The 23,690-nt window shown below is 57.8% G+C and overlaps 2 protein-coding genes across 2 annotated transcripts; both read right to left on the bottom strand.

The window, feature by feature from the left end:
- Positions 1 to 1,493: 1,493 nt before the first annotated feature.
- Positions 1,494 to 16,228, bottom strand: TRIT1 (tRNA isopentenyltransferase 1). The gene is made up of 11 exons (XM_033080888.2): positions 16,073 to 16,228; positions 10,100 to 10,240; positions 9,628 to 9,726; positions 9,290 to 9,438; positions 8,310 to 8,452; positions 7,993 to 8,104; positions 7,786 to 7,898; positions 6,734 to 6,811; positions 5,135 to 5,244; positions 4,714 to 4,831; positions 1,494 to 2,103 (listed from the first exon to the last, which is right to left on the bottom strand). The coding sequence occupies exons 1-11, from the start codon at positions 16,226 to 16,228 to the stop codon at positions 1,958 to 1,960; spliced, it is 1,365 nt and encodes a 454-aa protein (XP_032936779.1). The 3' UTR covers positions 1,494 to 1,957.
- Positions 16,229 to 18,908: 2,680 nt separating this feature from the next.
- Positions 18,909 to 23,021, bottom strand: MYCL (MYCL proto-oncogene, bHLH transcription factor). Its single transcript, XM_033080765.1, has 2 exons — positions 22,372 to 23,021; positions 18,909 to 20,120 (listed from the first exon to the last, which is right to left on the bottom strand). Exons 1-2 carry the CDS (start codon positions 22,874 to 22,876, stop codon positions 19,552 to 19,554), a joined length of 1,074 nt encoding a protein of 357 aa, XP_032936656.1. The 5' UTR covers positions 22,877 to 23,021; the 3' UTR covers positions 18,909 to 19,551.
- Between the last annotated feature and the right edge of the window lie 669 nt (positions 23,022 to 23,690).

A 23,690-nucleotide genomic window follows, 5' to 3' on the forward strand; every position in this document is an offset into this window, starting at 1 on the left:
GGAGACCTTCAAACAGCAGAGGTACAACACAGCGAGGAGTGACCTCCCTTGGAGAGCAACCCACAGCAGGGATGCTGCTTAAATAAACTTCTCAGGGTCAGCCCCCACCTCTCCAAGGAAGGAAACCCACCTGTATCAGGATCAGGGTGTGTGTCCTCCCTCCACTCCCCACTCCACCGCATGGATAAGGAAATGTGGCACACCCTGTTCACCTGGAACACCTGGGAACCAAGAGGGAAAAGCCTGGGAGCCCCTGGTCCCTGTGCTCAGCACAGCCCATCCCAAGAAGGCTCCTGAAGAGAACAGGCTGCTGTAGGAGTAACATGTATCCGTGGGGATAACAAAGTTCATATTAAACCGATTAAGGATATTTAATCCACCCCTACCAGTATGGACATCTGACTGCACTCAGGAGCTGGAGCAGATAATCCCAGCCCTCCTTCCCAGCACTGCCCCAGTGATCCCAGCCTGGCCTGGGGAGATGACTCAACATCTCAGAGCTGTCTGTCACAAACCAGCTCAGCACATGGGGCTTCACTGCCAGCTCACACTGCGTCCATCCAGGCTGGGAAATCACAATTCCATGCCATGACCTCGTGGCTGTGTGCTCCAGCACCGGGCTGAGCCCACAACCATGGGTTGAGTCAGCATGGATTGCAAACAAGCCTGGGCTGGAGAAGAGGCTCAGCTGGCACAGCACAGACCCAGCAGTGCTCAGCATCCCAAAGCTGGTCCCAGCTCTGCCCAGTGCCAAATTCCCAGCTCTTCCCTTCAGTCTGAGCTCCCACACCCCACACAGCCCAAGGAACTGCCCCTTGGGGTGCTGCAGGAGTAATTCCACACTGAGGAACACAAACTGCAGGTTTAATCTAATCCCCACCAAAGCAGGAATCTCCAGAGCCCGCGCCGGCAATTCCACCCACGCAGCTCTTCCCTGGCAGGATGAGCCCTGGCTCTTGCCACATGGCACAGCACAAGGAAAATCTTGGCCTCTACCAACCCTCCAACCCTCCCAGGCTTGCATTTGCCAGGAGAACCCCAAACGGCCTGGGAGGGCTGTCCTGGTTTCACCAGAGCAGCATTCCAGGCACAAATGGCACTCACATCCTGCAGGAACAACCCTGGGACACCGACTGCCTGGCGGACACAGCACCAGGAATTTGCTGCTCAGTAGCTTGGATTCAAATTCAGGGCTGGTTCCCAGTGCCAAACCACAGTGTAACCCCCCGGGAATTCTGCCTTAACTAGGACAGGCTCATCTGTTGCAAACTCGATGAGATCATTTCCAAGTTCCTGTTTAACAGGTGCCAGCTCCTCCTGCACCTGCTGTGTGCACAGGGCTCCCTGCCCCCACCACGCTGGGAACATCTGCTCAGCTCCCCCAGGAGCTGTGCAAAAGGTGACTGGGAGAAGGAGCCAGACCTGGATCTCCTGCCCTGTGCCCAGAGCAGGGAACCGAGGCCAGGTAGAATCAGAGAGCAAGGAAACCGCGCTTGTTAACAGGGAGGGGAGCCCACAATAATGCTGCAGCTTTATTTGCATATAAAAGAACAAAAAAAAAAATAAAATAAAATCCTCTCCACAATAAAGGCAGCCAGAGCTCGCTCAGCTCCGGAGCTGCACTCCCGGCCAAGCTGGAGGAGTCGGGGTATTTGTGTCTCTGAGATCCACACAACCACATTCCAGCAGCTCAGCCATGCCAAGGATGCAGCTCTGGCAGGAATTCCCACTTTGCATGGGAGAAGGCTCCCAGCAGCCCTGCCCCAGGGCCCAGCCCGTTCCAGGCAGGGCTGGGGGAGCCTGGGAACAGCGGGATGAGGCCACATGAAGAGGATCCCATCACACACCTGCCTCACCCCCCCCAAAAAAATGACTCAGCTCCTTGGTTCAAGGTTGCCCAGGACTAAGCAGCTTCCTCTCCATGCAGGTGGATGCACAGCTGCTCCCTTTTCCAGGCTTAAGGCAAAGGCAAAGGCAGGCTGCCATCCTCATCTGAGGTCTCTGTGTCCCCACTGTCCCCCACGGTCTGTCCGGCACGGCCGGACGCCTCCAGCTTCCTCCTCTTCTTCAGGTGGTGCAGGTGAGATTTGGACCGAGTGTGAGCTGCAGGAAGAGGCAAACAGAGTGTTTAATCTGTGGAATTTGGAAGAGGAAACAGCTGAACCCCCCACACAGGGCAGAGCACCCTCCCTTCCCAGCCTCCTGCACAACTCACTCCTGAAAAAAAATGAACTCGCAAACCCTGCCCTGGCTTTTCCTCTGGACACTTCCAGGCCAAACTATCAGAGCTCAGAAGAAGACAAAGCTCTCAAAACTCCTCAGGAAAGACTGAGAGAGGGAAAATCCTGGTTCTGTGTAAGCAGAAGATTCCAGGTTGTCACTCACAACAAGAGGGAATGTGTTTCCCAAGAGGTGGCACCTTGCAGGCTGCAGGTGAGGTTGTGCAGCTCCCTGCTCCCCATGGAGAACTGCCAGGATCATTTGTAGGGCTGGATCCCTTCACCACAGCACTGGGAATATCCTGTGCATCCCACAGGGAAAAGCCTGGAGCAGAATTAAACCTGTGAATAATTGCAGGGCAGTGCCCCAGCCATGAAAGCACTGCAGCAGGAGTCAGATGGGAACAGAGGGGTAATCCCAGGGATTTGGTTTGGAGCAGCAGGAGCTGCATTTCTTGGTGAAATCACATCCTTAAGGACAGCCAAACCTCCTTATCAGGGGTTTTATCTCAGGGGAGGCTTTGTCTGACCATCTCAGTAGGGTGGTTTTGCCATTTCCAAGAGATCAGAGCAGCAATTAAAGCACAAACTTTTCAAGCAGGGCTTTAATTAAATGAGGGTATGTGCTCTGCTGAATCAAGGCCCTCAGGTGTTTTCCAGCCATCCTTTTTCTGCCAAAGGATGAAATCACATGCAAAGCTGCTGCTTTATCACAATGCTGGAGGGTCACCCTCAGCCTGAGATAAAATCTCACCTCCTGCAATTTGTCACAAGCAACACCAAAGCTACAGTGGCTGAGGAAGTGCAAACTGCTGCTGCTGTCTGGGGAGCTGTGCTCTTCAAGTCCACATAAATTGTAAAATCAGACACAGTTTTAAAATCCCCCAGAGCCAGCAGGACACTGGGAGGCAGCTCCCAAAAAAACAGATCAGAGTGCAGATCCACCCAGCTCCCACCACTGTTTTCACCTCACTTTTCCATTTTGCAGGCACAAGTAACAGCCAGGATTTGCAGCATTTTTCTCCCACCATCTGGGGATCTGAGCCCAGTTCAGCTGGATACAGAGAATAACAGCTGCTCTTGCCTGAGGGAGGCATTGGCACCATCGATTTCTATCTGAGGTGACATCCCTGAGGACATGGAGCTGCAGCTGTGGGATTTGGGGGGCACCTCAAGGAGCTCCTACTCGGTCACAGAAATTGCTGGACCTAAAGGATGCCAGGGAGCTGAAAGCTTTCAGTTCTGGACAAGGAGAGCTCCTTCAAAGCAGCTCCTGAGACAGCTGAGACTGGCTAAAATAACAACTGCATTTAACTGATCTCACTCTGAGCCTCCTACTCAGAGCCAGCTCCTGTCTTTGCTTTCAGCACTTCCCTGCCTCAGTCAGGAATAAGCAACTCCTTCCAAGCCAACAACCTGGGAAATTTATCTTTGGTTGTGTCTGCACCTGCTGGTTTTGGCTGGGGCAGAGTTGATTTTCCTCCCAGTAGCTGGTCTGGGGTTGTGTTTGGATTTGTGCTGAGCACAGGGGTTGATAACTGGGGGATGTTTTGTTATTGCTGGGAGTTCTGGAACTGCCTCAAGGCCTTTTCTGCTCCTCACAGCAACACAGAGGGGGCTGGGGGTGCACAGGGGCTTGGAGGGGACACAGCTGGGAGAGCTGACCCCAGCTCACCCCAGACCATCCTGGGGGGAAGGAGGAGGAAAGGGAATGCTGGAGTTTGGTTCCCAAAGTGACATTAGATGTGCTGGAGCCCAGTTTTCCTGGGGATGGCTGAGAATCTGCCCAACCACTTCAAGCAGTGAATTAATTTCTTCTCTTGCTTTGCTTTCTCTATTGAACTTTAATTCAGCCCACAAATTTTCTCACTTTTACCCTTGGAGTTCTCTCTCCCAGGGAGTGGGTGAGTGGCTGTGGGGGGCTCAGATGCTGGGGTTAAACCATGACCCTGCACATCCTGTGTTTGGGCAACACATGGAGATTTACCAGCACCATTTCTGCAGCCAGTTTCTCCGTGACTTTTTGTTTCTGGCTCTCAGCATGAGCCTCCCAGCACAGATAAACTCACTGACTTAATCTGATTCCAGCTGAGCTCTTTTAAAGTAAGTCTATGGAAAACAGAAAATCCCTTTTCTATTACTATTACAGCTAGTTTAAAAAGAGAAATGAACACACACAAATAGGAAATACTGGAGAAAAACTGAACATTAAGAAACTTTCATTTACACAGCAGAATTTTAGAGGAGAGAGATTTGCTCTGTGCTTTTTAGGAAGCATCCTCAGTGTTGTGAAGGACCCTGACTGAACCCAGCAGCCCTGAGTTTGATGCCACACACAGATCCCTGTGTTTATTGGGGGAATCCTGACAGATGGCTCAGGATGCTCCTGCAAACAACCCTTGAAAGGCCAGGACCACGAGTTGGGGGTCATGCAGCCACAGAGGAGCTGCTCCATCAGCCCACAGAGCCCTCCCAGTGCCCTCCTGGGCCCTACCTGCCCACTCCCTGTCCCCAATGATGATTCTGGCACACAGCTCACACACGTGATGGCTCCTCTTGTTCTCCTTCTCGTCCTGCTCCATCCTCAGGGGCTCTGCTGGGGGCTCTCGGCCCTGCAGATCAAATAATGCCTCCAGTTGGTCCCTGCCATGAAAATCTGTTCACTCATGGAGTTGGGATGGGAACATGCCAGACTCAGACACTGAGGATGGCAAGGCAGACACTGGAGTTTTACCAAAGTGCAGCACTGGGCATTGGGGGAAATGTTCAGCTGAGACAACAAATTTCTGCTGCAAGGAAATGCCCAGGCTGGGCACATGAACAGCCAGCCTTGCTCCAGGGAGAGACTGTGAGACAAGTGAGGGGTCCTGGAGACCTCAGAGAAGTCAGCCACTGTTCAGCCCAGCTCCCCATACCTGGATGAAGCTCTCCACGATCTCCAGGGCAGGTTTCAGCACATCCTCCTCCCACCTCTGGGGATCTGACACCTCCAAGCCATAAACTGGGGGCACGTTGGGCCCAGGACCTAGAGAAACACGAGGCAGGTCAGCAGCAGAAACCCCCAGCACCCTCTCCCAGAGCCCAGGGGGAGCAGAGGGATCTGCTTTTTCCTATCAGCATCCAGAAGCCAACAGCACCAGGCTCTCCAGAGCCAAAATTTTCTCCTGCAAGCAGCAGGAACACCTCAGGACTCAGGGAAACATCTTCACAGGAGAGTGCTCTGGAATCTGAGCATGCCAACAGCCCATCACAACAACCTCCTCAGCCCAGCCCTGGTCCACAGGAGGCTGGGAGGATGAAAGAGCTGGATCCAGGCACAAAGCCACCACACAATGTTTACAAGGAGATGCAGGCATGGAGCCTGGCTGAGGGATCTGAGCGTGCAGATTCCCACTCAGAGCTGGAACTGACTGTGCAGGGATGATGCTCCTGGTTCCTGGCAGCAGGACATGGCAGGAGATGTTTCACTAATGCCAAGGGAGAGGTTCACAGCCACCCCTTTGGTCTCTCCTGGCTCAATGCCAGGGCACAGGGCACTTGCTACAGGCTGGACAGGGTGGAACAGCTGCCATGAGGGAGCACCTGCTCCCTGGGTGACCTGGCTGCTCTCCATGGCTCACCTGCCCTCCACAGGCACCTGGCTGGCCCTGCCTGGACAAAGCCATCAAAGGCTCCACGTGCCAGTCCCCAGCAGGTGCTGGTTTTATTGCTGTGCCCACAAACAAGCCCCTGACAGGCCCATCTGAAGCACACCTGCCACAGAAAGGTGAGCTCAGCCACCCAGCACATGGTTCTGGCAAAGCTCCTGCACCTCCTTCAAGTCCATCTCTTTTTGACTCGAGTTTCTCCCTGCTTCTCTCTCTTTTTTTTTTTTTTTATATTATTATTTATTTTATTGTTGTTTTGCCCCTACTGAGCACCTTTCAACAAGTGCCCGGCTCCCAGCTGCTGCTGCTGGCCCTGCTCCAAGGCTGGGGCTGGGATGGGGAAGTCCTGCTGGCTCCCTGCCACTGCAGAGAGCACGGCCTGGGCTCGAGCAGCCACGGGGCTGCTGCTCCTGAGCTGGAGGGCAGCTGTCAAATGGGCTTTTCTCCCTGCCAGGAGCATGTGTGGGTGTGGGGACCCCTCCCTGAGCCCCTCAGGAGTATTTGGCAGGAGAAGTTGCAGGGATGTTGTGACCATCATCATTCAGTGGTGCCTGACACGGGGCTGAGCCTCTGCTTGGGATTTTATCCCTCCTGGTGGCCCTGCTGCTGGGAGGGGATGGGGTACAGGGGGACAGGAGGAGGAGCTGGCTCTGGGATGAGAGGCTGTGGGCAGGAGGGGCAGCAGATGTGCTCTGCAACCCAAACCAGCAGGAGGGAATTCAGGGGAGGTAGAGCCTTGTGGGTGGATGGGTGGCAGCTCCTGGAGGGTCTGGCTGGGAGCAGAGCCCCAAACACAGGCTGCCCCAAAGCACCAGTGTCCCCTCTGGAGCTGGAGAGGGGAATGAGAGGTGGGAACAGGGCACTCACGTTTCAGGAAGCGGTTCCTGACCCACTTGTTCTGCCTCCGGGCGTATCTCTTGGTCACCTGCTTGAGGGCCTGGATCCCTTTGGAGCACAGGGGTTAAACAAAAGGAAAAAAAACAAAACCAAAGGTCAGAGAGAGAAGAGGCTGTCAGCTCCAGAGGAGGGAAATCACACACAAGGAAGAAGTTTGTGCTGGATTATTTTTCCTGTCAGTCTGGGGGTCTGTGCCTGCACTGAGAAGAGGCTGAGCCCTGACACACAGTGGAGGGGCAGTGGCAGCGTGGAAAGGCTGGACAAGGTACCCCAAATATCCCTGAACAAACAGAGGGTGCAAAGAGCCCAAACCCTCCAACCTGAAGCTTTTCTGTTCAGGTGCTGCACTGCTCTCACAATGCCCAACTCTCTGCACAAATGGAGCCCAGCACTGCTCATCCCACCCAGTAGAGGACAATTCACCCCTCTAGAACTGTTCAACATCTAGTACCAGGCTTATCTAACCCCTCCTAATCGTCTCCTGAGCAGACACAACAAGATCCTTCTGCACCAGACTCGTTTGCAAGCCTTTTATCATTTCTGTGGTTTCTTCAGTCTCCACCTCCACTTCACACTGAACCCTCCCTGGCACAGATGGATTTGCCTGGGCCCTCCCTGTGCAGAGAGCAGCTCCCCTCCAACACCAGCCCAGACATTCCAGAACAACACACCACCAAAGGGTGCATCCCTGCTGCCTGATCCCCACATTCCTCCTCACCACAGTGCTGCTGACATGCTGAGTTCTGCCTCATTCCTCTTTTCCAGCCCTGCTCTCCACAGCATTCCCATCACCCTGGTGGATCTGCTCCACATCCCAAGTCATGCTGTGCCCTGTACATCCTGCAAGGAGGCCTCAGGGGAGGGAGGGGCTGCTCTGGGTGTGCTCAGAAATGCTCTCCAAGCACTGGAAAACGAGTCCCTGCCTCTCTGGGCTGGCAGAAGTGGGAAATGCAGAGAGAAAGGAGCAGCTGGGGCTGTGACCTTGGTTTGTGGTGTCACCTGGAGCTTTGTGGGGCACACACCTTTTTCCAGCAGCAGGGCACTGGTCTCTGGTGAGCATTTCCCTTCACTGACGAGGTACTCGTGGAATTCCTTGAATCCAATGGACTGGAAGATTCCATGCTGGTAATCCTGCCTGGAGAAGCAAAGGCAGGGGGTCACAGCCATCTCCTGTGCAACAGTGGAGAGCTCCAGAGGGAGGAGCAGAGAGGATGTGGCTGCTCACCCACCGGTTCTCTGCCACCTTCTCCTGGTTGTAGCGGCGGTGGAAGTCGCGCAGCTCCTCCAGCAGCCCCGCAGCCACCATGTCATCCACCCTCCTGTCCAGCCGTGCATCCAGAGCTGCAGCAGGACAGCAGGGCACGCTGAGGAGCCTGGGGGGCTGCACAGCCTGCCAGGACATGAGTCAGCACTGCCAGGCTGCTGCTCCACCTGAGCAAGGCAGAGTTCTCTGGCACACCCAGTGATGCCAGGGGAATTGCTGCCTTCTCCTGGGGCAGGAGCAGGGACTCAGCCCTTCCTCAGCCAGCCAGGATCTCGCTCTCACCTGCCTGGTCTGCGTGCAGCCACAGGATGCAGGAATGTGGGTATTTCAGGGGCCCACCTAAGGGCCCCCCACCTTCCTCCTGCTGCTGCTGGTGCAGGATTTCACTGTGGGGGATCCCAGTCTCTTCAAACACTTGGAGGCTCCTGGAAGCAGAGCCACACAGAGCTCAGAGGCTGGGTGAGAACGAGCGTTCCCATTGCCCCAGCAGCCCCGGGGGCTCCAGCAAAGGGAACCGCAGACACTCGCTGAGATCCAACCCTCTCATGTGGGGGGAGGGCAGGTTCCAGCTCCGTCCCGTGCCCGGCATCCACACACACCCAGCTCCTGGGGCTGCAGTGCTGGCACCCAAGGAGCCCAGAGCACAGCCACCCACTCCTGCCTGGCTCTGGGACAAGCCCTGCAGGGGACAGGGATCTGGCTCCAGCCCTGCCCTTTCCAGCCAGGCAGGGCTGCAGGGAAGGGACCAGCGCTGAGATGCTGCTGTGGAGCTTTGCCACCAGCCCAGCCCAGCCCAGGCAGGGCAGGAGGGAGGTGGAGGAGCTGTGCTGGTGCCCAACCCTCCATCCCCCTGCACCGTGCGAATGGGGTGGGCGGTGTTCTGCTCCCCGGGGCCAGGGCTCGGCTGGGAAGGAGCAGCAAGCCTGGTCTTGCAGCCGTGCTGTTCCCACAGAGCTCAGCTATGTTACTCAGCCAGCAGGGCAGCTTGCTCTTTAAATAGCTCCAGACAAAGCCTGCTGCTGCTGGGGCACGGAGCAGGAGCAGCCCCAGAGCACAGCCCAGCACCCCAGAGGCAGCTCAGGCTGGGGCTGTGTGGCCAAAGGGCTCAGATCCCAGAGAGTCGCCAGCACCAGCGCTCCAAGGTCCCCAGGCACTCTAAAACCCAGCAGCATCCACCTGGGGTGGGAATGCTCATCCTGCCGTGCTCCCAGGCACACAATTCCCTTGGGAAGGGCTGCTGGGCCCTGGCACTCCAAGCTCACCTGGCCACCTTGCGTTTGTCGTGGGGGTGCAGCTTGGCCGCCATCTCCGGGTCCACCCGGCTCAGGCGCCGGTGGAGCTCAGCACTGTCCAGCTGCTCCAGCTCCACTTTCCTGTCACTGTCCAGCCTGGGGGCACTGCTGGGCTTCTCCTGTGGGGCACAGGACAGCCCTGAACCAAACCCTGAAACCCCAGATCCCCCAGAGCCATGGGGTGAAGGAGAGCCTTTAGTTTCTCCCTGCCCCTCTCTAGCAGGGACAGCACCATGCCAAACTGCAGAAGTCTGCCCTAAACGTGGGATTCATCCTTTCCCAAAGGGATTCACAGCCCCCCACAGTACCTTGGTGTTGATAAGGACCTTCCAGAGCAGGGACTCGATGTAGTAGTTGGTTCCTCCCACAACAATGGGGATCTTGTCCCGGGCAAAGATATCTTCAATGTGCCAGAGTCAAGGAGAGTGAGCAGAGATGCAGAGCAGGGGGGAAGGGCTGTGGGAGCAGCAGCCTGGGGCTCAGATCCCACTGTCCCAGCCCCAGGGAACCAGTAAGGCTGTAGGACAGGGTTAGAGGTGTCCCTTATCTCTCACTACTCTCTGTCACCTCTGCCAGCCACCACCAAAACTCAGGGACACCAGGGAGGGCAACACATATCACAGATCTTCCCTGGGCTGTCCTGAGGGTTAGCTGGGGGAATGAAGCACAATCCTCTCCAAAAATAGTCAGCTGGGATGTGGGGAGCCCAACCTTTGATCCCTCTGGCCATGGAGAGGGGGAGATGTTCCTATTTAGCCAGGGTGCAGCATGACAGGATATCAGAGGCACAGCTTTGTCCCTGAAATCCACCACGGTGTAGTTGGAGACAAGGGGATCCACAAAGCTGATCATGTGGTGTCTGCAGAGACGCTGCTCCTGCGGGGAAACCTTGTTGGTGATGATGTCCAAGCCCTTGTACACCTGGGGAAGAGAAGAGCCTGTCCTTCACCTGTGTGTCCTTCACCTGTGTGTCCTTCACCTGTGTGTCCTTCACCTCTGTGTCTTTCACCTGTGCGTCACCACTGCTGCTCCCCCCATCCCAGTCACCCCTCCCAGCCCCTGCAGGTGTCTGGGACAGGCAGGGGACAGGCAGGGGCACAGCAGGGACACGTGCCACGCTCAGGCAGGGCAGCAGGAATCCTGCCAACACCTGTTCCTGCCAGGGCCAAGCTGCCTCTCCCTGGTGTTTGTTCCTGCCCGTGGGAGATGAAGCGTTGAGTCCAACCGCTCGTGACTGCTTTCCTGGTTTGATACCACCCTGCAATCAGGGGTGGGAGGGCTGATTGAGCTCCTGGACAGTGCAGGCAGAGCCCAGGCAGTGCCACCAGCCCAGCACAGCTCCAAAATGAGGGCCTCCAAGCTGCCACCTCCTCATCTGCAGCTAAAGTCTCAGGGGTGCTGCTCTCCAAACATTTCCAGCACAGCACAGAGCCTCGTGTGAGGACAAGGATCACTGCTTCCTGCAACACACAGAGATCTCTGTGGATGCAACACACAACTTCATGGAGCTTCCTGAACACACACAAGCAGCTCATGCATATCTTAAAAGCCTGTGATGTGCTGCCTGCTCTCCCTGAGCTTTGTGGATACAGAAGGCAGCAGGGCAGTGATGCCAGGAATGAGGCACTGACCTGGCCAAAGTACTAGGAGATACTGGTGAGCACAACCAGCAGCATCCCACATGTCTTCATTCTCAAACTGGGCATGCACAACCTGTGAGAGCACTGCTGAGAGATGCTGGCCCTCAGCTGAGAGCAGAGCAGGGAGAAAAGGCACCCAAACCAACCCCTCTGCAGCATTCCTGGTAAAGAGCCAAGGCAACCTGGATCCCAGCACCAAATCCACCCTCCAGGCTGTGCAAAGATCAAGGGGCTGCAAAGGCTGCAGCTGCCTCAGCTTGGTGTTCCACCAGCAGAATCCTTCCCTGGGAGAGCAGATTCCAGGCAGGAGAAGGGAGGACAGCTCCTCACCCTGCTTCCCATGCAAACACAACCCTCAGCACGGGGAGCTGGCAGCTCACAGTGGGACACACAAAGCCTCTCTGTCCAGCCCAGCTCTGTGCCGTGCCCAGGATTGAGCAGGAGGTGGCAAAGGAGGTGCTTTGGAAGGATGTGTTTAGTTCTCAGAGCCTTCCTGCTTAAGAGAAGTCTCCCAGCATGGGATAAACCGGGATGATGAGGAAAAGGACTGGAAATGGCTGCACTCATTTCCTCCTCCATCCCCCCACAGAAACCACCCCAGCCAGACTTCAAGAAATAAATTTCCCCTTAATCCCCTCTGAGAAGCTGCCAAGCCTCCAGCACAGCCTCCACCCACTGCTCCCCTGGTCCCAGACAGGAGGACAAGGTGACACAGAGGTGACCCAGGGGCAGCAGGCAGTGAAGGATGCCAGGTTAGTGGAGCAGGGAAGCCCCAGCCCTGCCTGGAGCAGTCATGCGAGCTGCTGGAGCTGCTGGGGCGGCTGAACCGGCTCTGCTCCCACCTTGCTTAATCTGGAGCTGGGAGAGGCAGGGCTGGCTCCTGCTCCCATCCCAAAAGGCTGGCCCGGGGGGCAGGAAGCGAGGGGGAGAGGGAGGGCAACCAAAGCTACAGAAAGGCAGCTGCCCCAGGGAACGGTGAGCAGGCAGGACGGGCCCACAGGCAGCTCTGCCAACGTGCCCCGTGGCTGTGGGCAGCCTATTGATCCCTGGGCAGCTCCATTCAACACGGCACAGAAAGCTCTGAATTCACTGAGCTTTGGCTCCCTGCCTGCTCTCCCCATTCCCAACCCTCCAGCTCCTCCAATTCCCACTGCCTGCCTGAAATCACAGCGGGCTGAGAGGCAGCTCAAAGTCAGCCAGCAGCTCTGCTGCACGGGCACATCCAGGATAACACAGCTCAGGCTGCTGTCCCCGGGTTCTCCTGGAGATTAAACACCGGAGTATCTGGCAACAAGGGCAGGAATGCGGTGTCAGTGTGTGGGCTGGGAGGAAACAAAGGCAGCCTTTTACACACAGGCTGTAAGCCCGGAGAAGGTTTCCACCAGCTGGCTGTCGGCAGGGCCTCGCACCGAGACGTCCTCCTGACACTCATTTCTATTTTCAGCCAGCGGCTCAGATAAGCCTTTGTTGCTTTCTAAGGCCCCAAAACAGATTAGCAGCAGCCTGGAGCAGCCGGGCTCCGAGACACGGAACACAAGCCAGCACTAAAGATGCTTAGCCTTGACGGCATCCTCCCACCTCTGAGCCGGGCTGGAAGGTGGAAAAGGTGGGGGAAACTCAGGCAGGACACACACAAACACAGATTTTCAGGATCTGCAGCCTGGGAAGGGCAGGCTCTCCCAAATATTTGCTTTGCCACCAGTTCTGTTCATCATCCCAAACTTGTCACCATCCTCACGCTGAGTGCAAGGAGTGTAGAAGGTGACATGACAGACCCCAAACGTATCCATGGCCAAAAAAACATCAGGATTGATGGAGAGGGGCGTGGAGGACCCAAACCAAGCGAGAAGAGCACGACTGACTCCATGCCCTGATCCCTGCCACGAGAAAGATGCCAGCAAAGGCTCTGGAGACGTCCTGATTCACACACTGACTGGGAAATGTGTGCTACAGCAACTGCATCAGCACTCCCAAAAGGGAGAAACCCAGAGGGGACACTGGGATTTAGAAGGGACACTGGGATCCAGAAGGGACACTGGGATCCAGAGGGGACACTGGGATCCAGAAGGGACACTGGGATCCAGAAGGGACACTGGAATCCAGAGGGGACACTGGAATCCAGAGGGGACACTGGAATCCAGAGGGGACACTGGGATCCAGAGGGGACACTGGGATCCAGAAGGGACACTGGGATCCAGAAGGGACACTGGGATCCAGAGGGGACACTGGGATCCAGAGGGGACACTGGGATCCAGAAGGGATGGGGCCCTCTCAAGCTGGCACAGGGATCCCTGCATGTTCACTGCCAGGACTGGTTTCACCCTGCCTGGCTCTCCAAGGAATTACTTACTCCTCAGCAAAACTCACTGGGATGACAAACACCAACAGAAAGGACAAAAAGAAAGATTAAGAGGCCAGCAGATTAAGCAGAGCTCCTGAGCTGCAAGCAGGCAGCAGTTAAGTCTGTAATTTGAGCACAGCGACTCAGAGCCATGACGAAAACACCCTGGAGATGGAGAGAGGGGTGCCTGTGTGTGGGAACAGGTGGGCTCAGGGCTCCCCAGCCCCTTCCCAAGCCTGGCTCCCGCTCCAGCAGCTGCCCAAAACACTGCCAGCATTTGTCAGAGCCGCTCAGAGCCCAGCAATGAATGCACAGAGGGCGACACGCTCGCTGGCAGCTGTCAGTCCCCAATGAGCAATGGGATTTCCAAATTCCAAACCCCAGCGAGTCTCCCGCGAGGACAGCCCTGCGTGGCAGGGGGGACACACCACGGGGGGACACAACAAAGCCGGGCAGAAAGCAGCCCTGCCTGGGGGGCACCGGGGGTCAGTGGAGCGTGGTGGGGGCCGTGCCGGGGGCTGCCGCACTCCCCCGCCTCGCCAGCACGCTGCATTAGGGGATAAAGCAGCCGAGCTGCTCGGGCCTGGCTCCACAGTCACGCTAGAATGAGATTAAAAGGAAAGCAGGACAAGAGCCACCCGAGCCAGGATGCCATTGGGCGCCTGCAGCAGGGTCCTCCCCGCGCTGTCTGCATTCCCATGGAGGGGCCTGAAAGGAGAGGAGCAAAACACGAGCTCCAAAATGTCCAGCAGAAGGGATTCAGCTCTGAAACATCCACCAGCAGGGATTCAGCTCTGAAACACCCACCAGCAGGGATTCAGCTCTGAAACATCCACCAGCAGGGATTCAGCTCTGAAACACCCACCAGCAGGGATTCAGCTCTGAAACATCCACCAGCAGGGATTCAGCTCTGAAACATCCACCAGCAGGGATTCACAGCGTGCCACGAGGCTCCAAAGATGCAGCAGCAGCCGCGTTCAAGTCAGCAGCCGCTTCCCCGATGTTAAAGTTCCTGCACTTCACGTTTTGCCCTCTCAGGATTTCAGTTCAGCTCAGACCTCGCTCTTTCCTCCCAAGAGGTTAAGGGAAATATTCTATAAAATCGCTTTCTGATTGCTTGCCCCAAATTCAGGAGGCTGGGATTTTAAATTTAGCTCGCTGGGACACAAACGGTGACCAGGGAACAGGGAGGTGGGCGGGAGTTGATCTCTGAGCAGCACAGAGGGCAGAAAACACCTTTTTACATATAATAATAATAAATACATTTAACATTAAACATGATGGAAAGTTCAGGCACGATAGGAAGTGAATAGTGAAAGCGTGGATCAGTAAGGAAAATACTTCACTAAACAACAACAAAACTGTTACTCTTTTAGTGGCTGAAATGTCCATTCTGTGACAAAACTCTTGTAGCTGAACAAAATTAAGACCAAAAAAATTAGTTTTGGCTCCTTGTTGCTGTCTTATCCCAACCACACAACAGACATATCCCACACTGCTGCTTGCAAACCACAGACACCATCCCCGGCAAGTAGAAAGCATAATTTTTAATATTCTTCCCCAAATCTCTTGGTGCCCCTTTGCTGGTGCCAGAGGACACCACCCTGGTTGCTCACTACCAAGTTACTCCAGCTGCTGCCTCCCCTTACTCAACCCTTTACATCTCTGCACTTTCTGGTGGGTTAAAATTAAAACGCCTTTGCTCTGGTATCATTCCAAAAGGTGAATTTATTGGGGATGAGAGGGGCTTAAACAAACACTTCGAACAAGCTCTGCAGTTTTGGTTGTGCTGCCTTGTTCAGAGCCCACAGGACAGGGAGGGGACAAGAACCAAACAACTGCCCATGGGACAGGCACTGGGGAGCTGGGGACAGGACAGGGACACCAGGACAGGACAGGGACACCGAGAACGGGACAGGGACACCGGGACAGAGAGCTGGGACAGGACAGGGACACTGGGACAGGACAGGGACACTGACACAGGACAGGGACACCAGGACAGGACAGGAACACTGGGACAGGGACACCGGGACAGGACAGGGACACCGAGACAGGACAGGGACACCGAGACAGGACAGGGACACCGGGACAGGGACATTGGAGCTGGGACAGGGGCAGCAGGATGAGTTTCAGTGACAGGGATATGGGACAGGGACACCGAGAACAGGACAGGGACACCAGGAGCCGTTCAGCGGGCAGAATCCATCCCGTGGGCTCTCTCCTACGGGCACCCGGACACGGAGCCTGGAGAAACCGAAGGGAACCTGCCCGGAGCCTCCGGGACTGAGCTTCTCCAGGACTGAGCTTCTCCGGGACTGAGCTTCTCCAGGCCCCGACCGAGCCCTGCTGCTCCTCCAGGCCCAGCTCCGAGATACAGCCCAGGAGGCCCAGGAACATCCCAGAAGGCTCCGGTAGAGCTCAGACCCCTCCCGGTACAGCTGAGACCATCCCCGGTACAGCTGAGACCATCCCCGGTACAGCTCAGACCCGTCTCGGTACAGCTCAGACCATCCCCGGTGCAGGCCAGGCTGACCCCGGTACAGGCCGGAGCTCTCCCGGCGCAGCCCCAGGAGGCCCCTGTACAGCTCGGATTCCTCCCGGTACAGCCCAGACCCCTCCCGGTACAGCCCAGACCCCTCCCGTGCAGTCCCCGGCCCAGCCCGAGCCCCCTCCCCACACCCCGGCCCAGGCCCGGCCCCGCCGCGGCTCCGAGCGCGGCTCCTCCCGGCGCAGGCCCGGCCGCGGCCTCCCCGCCGCCCCCGCCGGCCGTACCTGCATGGAGTCGGCGCTGACGATCTCCCCGCCGAGCCGCAGCCCGAGCTGCAGCGCCAGCGCCGATTTCCCGGTGCCGGTGGCGCCCAGGATCACCACGAGCGGCCGCGGCGGGCGCGGGGCCCGGCCCAGGCACAGCGCGGCCGCCGCCGCCATGGCCCGGCCGGGGACGGGCGGGCGGGACGGGGGCGGGCCGGGGCCGGGGCCGGGGCCGGGGCCGGGGCCGGGGCCGGGGCCGGGGCCGCCCGCGGGGAGGACGGGGCCGGGCCCTGAGCTCCGTGTGCCCGTGCCCGCCGGGGCTGCCCTGCCGTCCGTGTCTGTGTCCCCCTCCCGGTGTCCCGGGTGCCCAAATCCGCACTCCCGCGTTCCCTTTTTGGCTCCCCCGTTATTCCCCAAACAAGCCCCTCACGGCCGTGTCCACGCGTGGGGTTCTGCCCCGCGGTCCCATTTTCAGGACCGGCGGGACGGATGCTGTTGCCGTAGCAACGGGGCAAAGCGATGAGTAGGGGGTTGTTGCCATGGCAACGGGGCAGAGTAGGATGATGCGAGGGGGCTGCTGCCATAGCAACGGAGAGGAGATGTTGCCGTGGCGACCGCAGCTTCCATTGGGGCTCGTCCTTCCTTCCCATCGCCACGGCAACAGCAGGAGATGGGGAGCGGGCCGCTGTCTCCGTGGCAACAGAGGGGAGGGAAGAGGCGAGCCCGTTGCCATGGCACCTCCGCGGTGCTGCTCTCCCTGGCAACACACATCCCTCGCCATGGCAACACGGACAGGGAGGCTGCTGGCCAGGGGGGTGTGGGCAGCCGGCCCCCCTCGGCAGCCAAGGGATTATCACCGCCTCGGGAAACTGTCCTAAAAATTTGCCAGCCCAGGCGTGAAGGCGGCATCGCGCCCGAGACGCCCCCGGGCCGGGAGGGAAGATGTGGTGGGCAAGCAGAAATGGTTTGGGGGGGGTACAGCACAGAGCAGGGTGTTAGCAGGGCAGTGTGCATTAAAAAATAACTAATTCAGACCCTGGCAGTGCCAGCTTGTGATGATTGCAGCTCACAAATTGCAGTGCTGAACGAGTAGGAAAGCCCTGTGTGCTTATTTTGTTCACTTGACAGCGCTGTCAGTCTCCTTCCCTCATCCTGACCGTGACAATATGAGAGGAGACACGTGCTCCAGTAACCAGGGAAGCTTCAGGTGGATGCAGGAGAGCTCAAAGGTGTTTACAAACTGCAACTCAGCTCTTCAGTTTGATTTGGGCTTTGGGGACATCTCCCGTTGGTGACGGTCCGTGGATCTGCTCATCACTTCCAAGAAAGATAATTAATATTTTAAACTTCCTTTGTGCCCTTCAGCACGAAAAGAAAAAGCCCAACTTGCTAAAAACCTTCTCGGGAGGGTCACCTTGAGCTGAGAAAAGAGAGACTGCGAGTGTCACAAAAACAACAAAACAACCATGAGGGGCTGGTACATCTGGGTTTTGTTTCCTGCGCATGGGCGAGGTGTCAGATTTAGGTCACCCTGCTCCCTGCTTAAGCTCTGGGTCATGGGAGCACCTTTTAATGCAGCTCTGAAAAGCTGTGACACCGTGTGATGCAACACAGAGGGTGAAACGCTGCTGGAACCCAAGGGGACGGGTGTTTGAGGGTTTCTGTGTGGCAGCGTTGCTATTTAAGGCTGGTTTCCCCTGGGTGATCGAGGCTCCAGCAGCAGCTCCTCACTCCTGACTCCTCAGCAGTAACATAATCCCACATCCCTCCTGCATTTAGAGTGAGACTTTTGCTGCCAGGACAAAGGAAACCCAAACGTGTCAGGTTTGGGGGCAGCAGGAAGAACACCCGTATCTATAATTTCATCCACTCGGCAGATCTGGAGCTCTCTGGATTGCATTCCCCCTCCCTCTAGGGTTACAGCCCCAGCCCCTGACCCGTGGGGCAGCCACCACCCCACACCCCCTGCCCCAAACCCCATTAGGGGGGTTTATGGTTACATCAAAGCCTTCTCCCAGCCCAGCCTGGGCTCTCTGCCCTTCCTTGCCAATAAAACCACTTAGAAGGAGGAAAAATAATCCAGGTGATTCATTTCCACCACCACGGCCACTTCTTCTTCGAGCGCTGGGAGAAAACCAGGACAAAGAGCTCAGTCAGCCCTGGTGCAAAATAAATTAATTTCTATTCATGCCCAGGATACCCCAAAACCCAGGAGGGGCCAGAGCAGCCCCCCCAGGAGCCCCAAGGTGATGCATGGAAACCCAGAGGCGACTGCATGGAAAAAGCCAACCCAGGCTGTTGCAAACTTATTTATTCATGAAGTATGAGGTAATGAAGAAAGTGCTAAATCCAACCAGTGTTAACTCTAACAGTTCTCAGCAGGTCAGCAGGGGTCCCAGGGGTGGGACCACCCCTGCCAGCACCCCAGGGAGGGGACAGGGGACACTCTGCCACCCACTCACCCCTCCATGGGTTGGGCAGAGGGAGGGCAGCACAGCCCAACCTGCCCAGTGCAAAGCACAAAGCTTTGCTGGGGATTTTAAGTGGCTGCTGGTGAAGGAGAACTCACAAAGGTGGGAAAAGGGGGGTCACGAGGATGCTCACAAGGATGGGAAAGGGATAAAAGATCCCCTGTTATTGCAAATGGATGGTTTGGAGAGCTGCAAGGGGGTGAATGGCCTCTGCAAGGACTCAGCTCAAGGGTCCAGCAGGAACCAGCCCCTTCCTGATCTCCCTAAAGTGCAGCAGGACTGAGCCCTCCCCCACAGCAGGAAATCCCTCTTTAAAACAAAAAAAAAAAAAAAAAGTTTTCATATATTTATATATATATAAAAAAGCAAACTCTTTACCAATACTTCTCCAAAAAGTGGTACAAAAATACAGTATAAAAACACAGCCTCCAGAATAAGACTCGCAGTTGCAGCAGCAGTTTCTAGAACACAAAATCCAGGAGCGGCTGCTGCGTGAAGTGACGGGGAAGTGAGGTACGGTCCAGCCGAGCAAGGGGTGCCCACGGGGTGCTGCTGATCCTGGTGAGAGGCACGTCCTGCCCTCACCATCCCCCTGGGATCTATCCAGAGCTGAGCCCCGTGCTGGGCTCTGTGCCTGCCTGCTCCCAGGAGCCAAGGCAGACGTGGTTGCTTGGGATTTTTAGGGTGAGGTGGACACCCAGCGATGCTGTTGGTGGAAAATGGCAGAGAGGGGTGCAAGGGCTGCTGGGGAGGGGGAATAAATTTCAGCTCTTGAACTGGAGCAGTCACTGAGGAAGCTTCACAGTAGGAAAAAGGGAAATCCTGGAGCACCCAGTGCCAGGAAGCCAAGCCCGGGTGGGTGATGCTGTGTGGGATATCTCTGCTGTGGATCCATTCCCGCAGCCACTGCCACGTGCTCCAGCCCCCAGGGCCAACAGTTCGACAAGCAACCAAAAAAATAAAAAAATGTGCAAATCGAGAAGGAGCTGGGGGTGTTTTGGGGACCAGAATTGGGGGGCACACCGGTTGCTAGTGCCCCTTGAGGTGAGCAATCCTTTTGAGCAGCTGGGTCTGGCGCAGCTGCAGCTGCCGCTTCTCGGCTGCCATCCTCCTCTCGGCGCTGATGAGGGACTGCAGGTACTCCGAGGATTTGCTCAGGATCACCACTTTGGGGGTTTTGGGGCAGCTGGCGAGCCCGGGCACCTGGTCCCGCAGGGCCAGGAAGCGCGAGCGGAGGTCGTTGCGCCGCTTGCGCTCCAGGTAATTGTGGTTTTTCCTCTTGGCCACGTCCTCGCTGTCCGAGCCGGGGCTGCTGCTGGGTTTTGGCAAGCCAGGCTCAGGTAGGGTCACGGCAGGGGTTGGTTCCACGGTGCTGGGGGGTTCATCCTCCTCCTGCTGCTCCTGCTGGGGGGACTGGGGCGGCGGGCAGGGCTCTGGCGGCGAGCGGGCGGCGTAGTTGTGCTGCTGCTGGTGGACGGAGATGTGGAAACGTTTCATGCAGGGGTCCAGGGGGTCGGCTCGGAGCGTGATGGTCACCGGCTTCCTCAGGCTGAGAGATTGTCTCTTGTCCACCGTCACCACGTCGATCTCTTCACCTTCTGCTCTCACAGCAAAAAAAAAAAAACAAACCCTCATCAGTTTGGAATGTCTGGGCACCTTTTTTTGGTCCCCACAGCTCCCTGGGCACCTCCCCACTAAAGTTTGCTCAGGCACTGTGAACTCTGTGACCTCCAGAAGGGACTGAGTGATTTAAATGCCCTTCCAACACCATCACGTGGGGAGGAGTGGAATTTCCTCCCTGTTTCATGTGCCTGCTCCCCCAAAATTGGACTGGGAGGTTTTACTTCCGCCTCACTTCAGCACCAGGAGCAACATGTGTTCATCACAAAGGACCATCAGGAAAGAAACACCCGAGCCCTCCTGCGAGGTGGGGGGAACTGGAGCAGCAGGATGCTGGGACAGCCCGGTTCCAAAGTTCATCCCGGTCGGGTGCTTTCATGGCCCATTGGAATTGTAAATGAGGGATATAAGGGCAGAACTACCCTTTGTTCCCCTCGGCTGCAGCTTCCCACCTCGGTGACTTGTTACTTCTCACAAGTGATAAAGCCCATTCAGCCCCGGCTTCCCGGGGACAGAGGGGACAATCCCCCACTGTGCGGGAGGGAGGGAGAGGTGAAGAGGTCCCTGAGCAGACTCTGAACCTCAAAGGCATCTCAAGCCCTGAAACAGAAAGGCCCAAATAAAGCCTATTTGGCCTCAAAGCACTCTGCCGGTTGTCCCAGCCCAGCAAAGCCCAGGGACACGGAGCTGGCTTTGGGGACAGCGAGGGAAGCAGGCTCCGGACGCATCCACCGCGATTGCTCTCGCTTCAGGGGATGGGCCTCCAACTTTTTTCCTAAGCTTTGGGGGAAAATACAGCCTCTTGCTGAAGGTCCCACGAAATGCTCAGCATCGTGGGCAGAGCCTTGGCCCCCACTCTCCTGTCAGCGGTCTCCTGATAGTGGCCCCAGCTGACACCCCAAACCCTCCAACCTTTGGGGTTCAGCCCAGGAATCCCAAACCCCTCCGATACTGGAGCTACAGGGCAGGGGGACACCCACCAGTGTCACAACCCGCGCGGTCTCAGCCCCGCGTACACACACACGCTCATTAATAAATAATAAATACACACACACGCTCATTAATAAAAAACTCAGTGCACGTAGCCCCGCCCCCCGCAGGCGCCCATTGGCTGTCCCGCGGGGCCGGCCGGCTGTCCTGCCACGCCATTGGTCCGTGCTCCTGTCCATCAGCGCGGCCCCTCTCATTGTTTGCAATCTGTTGCTTTTTGTTCGGCGCCCACGTGGCGCGGCCGGACCCCTCCGGGACCCCCGCGGCACCGGGACCGCACCGGCATCCCCCGCCGGGCCCCCGCAGATTTGGGTTAAGCCTCTTAACGCCCGCGACCTGGCTTACAAGTCCCCGGGCTACTAATGGCATTAAGCGCCGCGCCGTGACTCACCGGCGCAGGTGGCGGCCACCGGCAGATTTATTAACGGGGTCACGGCAGCCCGGGAGCGAGGGACACAACACAACCCACGGGGGGCTGCGGGCTTGTGGAGAGCCGGAGAGTGTTTGCACATAAGCGCCGAAAATCCGAGTGAGATCGGAGAGGTGCGGGTGGGGTTTGGGGGTATCGGTGCCCCAGCCCGACCCCCCGGGTAAACACCCCCGCATCCCCCACGCGGGACGGGCAGACGGGCCCCGGGGCTGGGCTGGGGCTCGCCACAGCCGGGGCTGCTGTTCCTGCCCGTCCTACCGAGCCAGCGCCTCGGGGGACACGCGGCTGCTCCCAAAGTGCTGCCCCCGGGGCGTGTTTTGCCTTTTGTCCCCAGGGAAGCCCGTCCCGGGTGGGCCGTGGGAGGAAGAAGGGGGAGCAGCCGAATTTGCGGCAGAGCGCGGCGCAGCGCTCAGAACCCCCAAACTTTTGCACGGTGAGCTACAAACTTGTTCTTCAACCTTCCCACGAGGTTTTCGTGGGCTCGGGACGAGAGAAAAGGGCCACCAGAGTCCCACGCACCCTCCCGAGAGGGGCAAGGACATCCCGAGCAGAAACCCCGCGGGAAGGTGGGACAGCCCAGCCCGCTTTGTTCGTGGGGCCGGGACCGGGGCTCGCTCGGAGCCTCAACAAAGGCGCAGCCGGGCTGGGAGGATCCCTGCACACACATGTGCGGACACGGGATCCCTGCACACACATGTGCGGACACGGGATCCCTGCACACACATGTGCGGACACGCGTGTTCCCCACGCCGGGCTCAGCAGGGCTGGGGGCTCCCGGCAGCTCCCGGCGGAGCGGCTCCATCCCTTACCGGAATCGCTCTGGCCCTCGGATCCCGAGGATGCGGGGATCTTGCTCTCGGCCAGCGGGCAAAGGAAGACGGCAGCGGGATCCACGCACTCGCTGACGGAGCTGCTGAAGCCAAAATCCTGCGCGAAGGATGGTTTGTGCGGCGTGGCTCTCTGCGTGCCCGTGGAAAGTTTCTCTGTCATCGCCTTCTCCAGCCTCTCCCGCGCTGAAAAACCGCTCCACATGCAATCCTTGAGGATGAAAGCGCTCAGGTTGCCGAAGATCTGCCCCGTCCCTATGAGATATTCCGGTTCTTCCCCGGCCAGGCAGTACCGGGAGAGCCATCCCGGGCGCTCCTCCGGCCCCGAGCAGAGCCCCTTGTCCCCGGGAGAGCCCAGCGGGGACAGCGGGGGCGTGGGGACCAGCTCGAACTTCTTCCAGATGTCCTCGCTGGGCGCCGTGGAGCGGTGGAAATCCTCCTGGGCGTCGTGATCGTAGAAATAGTGCTGGTACGAGTCAAGCTCCATCTCGGCACGGGGAAGGGGGTGGCTGAGAGAAGAACGGGCGATCGGGAGAGGGGCAGCCCCAGGGATGAGGGGGGACCCCCACCCCGGCGCCAGCCCCCGAGCCGGGACCGCGGGCGCATTGTTCCCCCGATTTTATAGCCCGGCCGCGGAGCCCGGCTCCTCCTCCGCCAATCGCCACTCAAATATTTGCATAAAGGGTGTGACAATACGCCATGCCCTGCCCCTCGAGGGGACACTGTCCGCGGGTCCCCCCGGGGGTCCCCGGTGTCGCTACCGGGGATGCTCACGGGGTTCTGGACCAGCAGCGGGGGCTGAGAGCTCCTCGCTGTCCCCAGGATCCCCCGGGGGCTCCTCGCTGTCCCCAGCGCCGTCCTCGGCCCACCGGGAGGGGCAGGGTTTGGGGGATCCCCCTCTGCAGCTGTGCCACCAGCCTGGGGACGAGGGCAAAGCCAGCTGGAGAAAAGGGGACAGGTCACAAGGAGGCATCACCTGCGGCGGCGATTTCTGAGCGCTCTTTCTCATCTGTCCCCCCTGCTCAGCTGTCACCCCAGCTCCTGTTGGGCTGCCCAGCTCACACCGGACGCTGCCACCAGGCAGGACGGTGGCTCCAGAACTGGGCAGCAGTGTTTGTGTCTAGCTCAGGTGCCACCCTGGATGCCAGCTCAAGGCGTCCCCACTCCTTCCCAAAGCCTTCACAGACCCAGCTGGGAGCATCTCCCCCCGAAAGACACCCGCAGAAAGCTGCCTGAAACAAGGAGGGGCTCTGGGGACACCCGAAAAACAGAGCTGGGGGCACGGGGGATGTCAGGAACCA

Source organism: Catharus ustulatus, chromosome 26, assembly GCF_009819885.2.
Source record: "Catharus ustulatus isolate bCatUst1 chromosome 26, bCatUst1.pri.v2, whole genome shotgun sequence".
NCBI lineage: Eukaryota > Metazoa > Chordata > Aves > Passeriformes > Turdidae > Catharus > Catharus ustulatus.

Coding starts and splice junctions, on each gene's coding strand:
- TRIT1 (XM_033080888.2), bottom strand. CDS start 16,228: ATGGCGGCGGCGGCCGCGCTGTGCCTGGGCCGGGCCCCGCGCCCGCCG. Junction 8,453..9,289: donor GACAAACGCAAGGTGGCCAG/GTGAGCTTGGAG, acceptor CTCTGCTTCCAG/GAGCCTCCAAGTGTTTGAAG. Junction 5,245..6,733: donor CAGGAACCGCTTCCTGAAAC/GTGAGTGCCCTG, acceptor GTGTTTCTCTAG/GTCCTGGGCCCAACGTGCCC.
- MYCL (XM_033080765.1), bottom strand. CDS start 22,876: ATGGAGCTTGACTCGTACCAGCACTATTTCTACGATCACGACGCCCAG. Junction 20,121..22,371: donor CGAGGGCCAGAGCGATTCCG/GTAAGGGATGGA, acceptor CTGTGAGAGCAG/AAGGTGAAGAGATCGACGTG.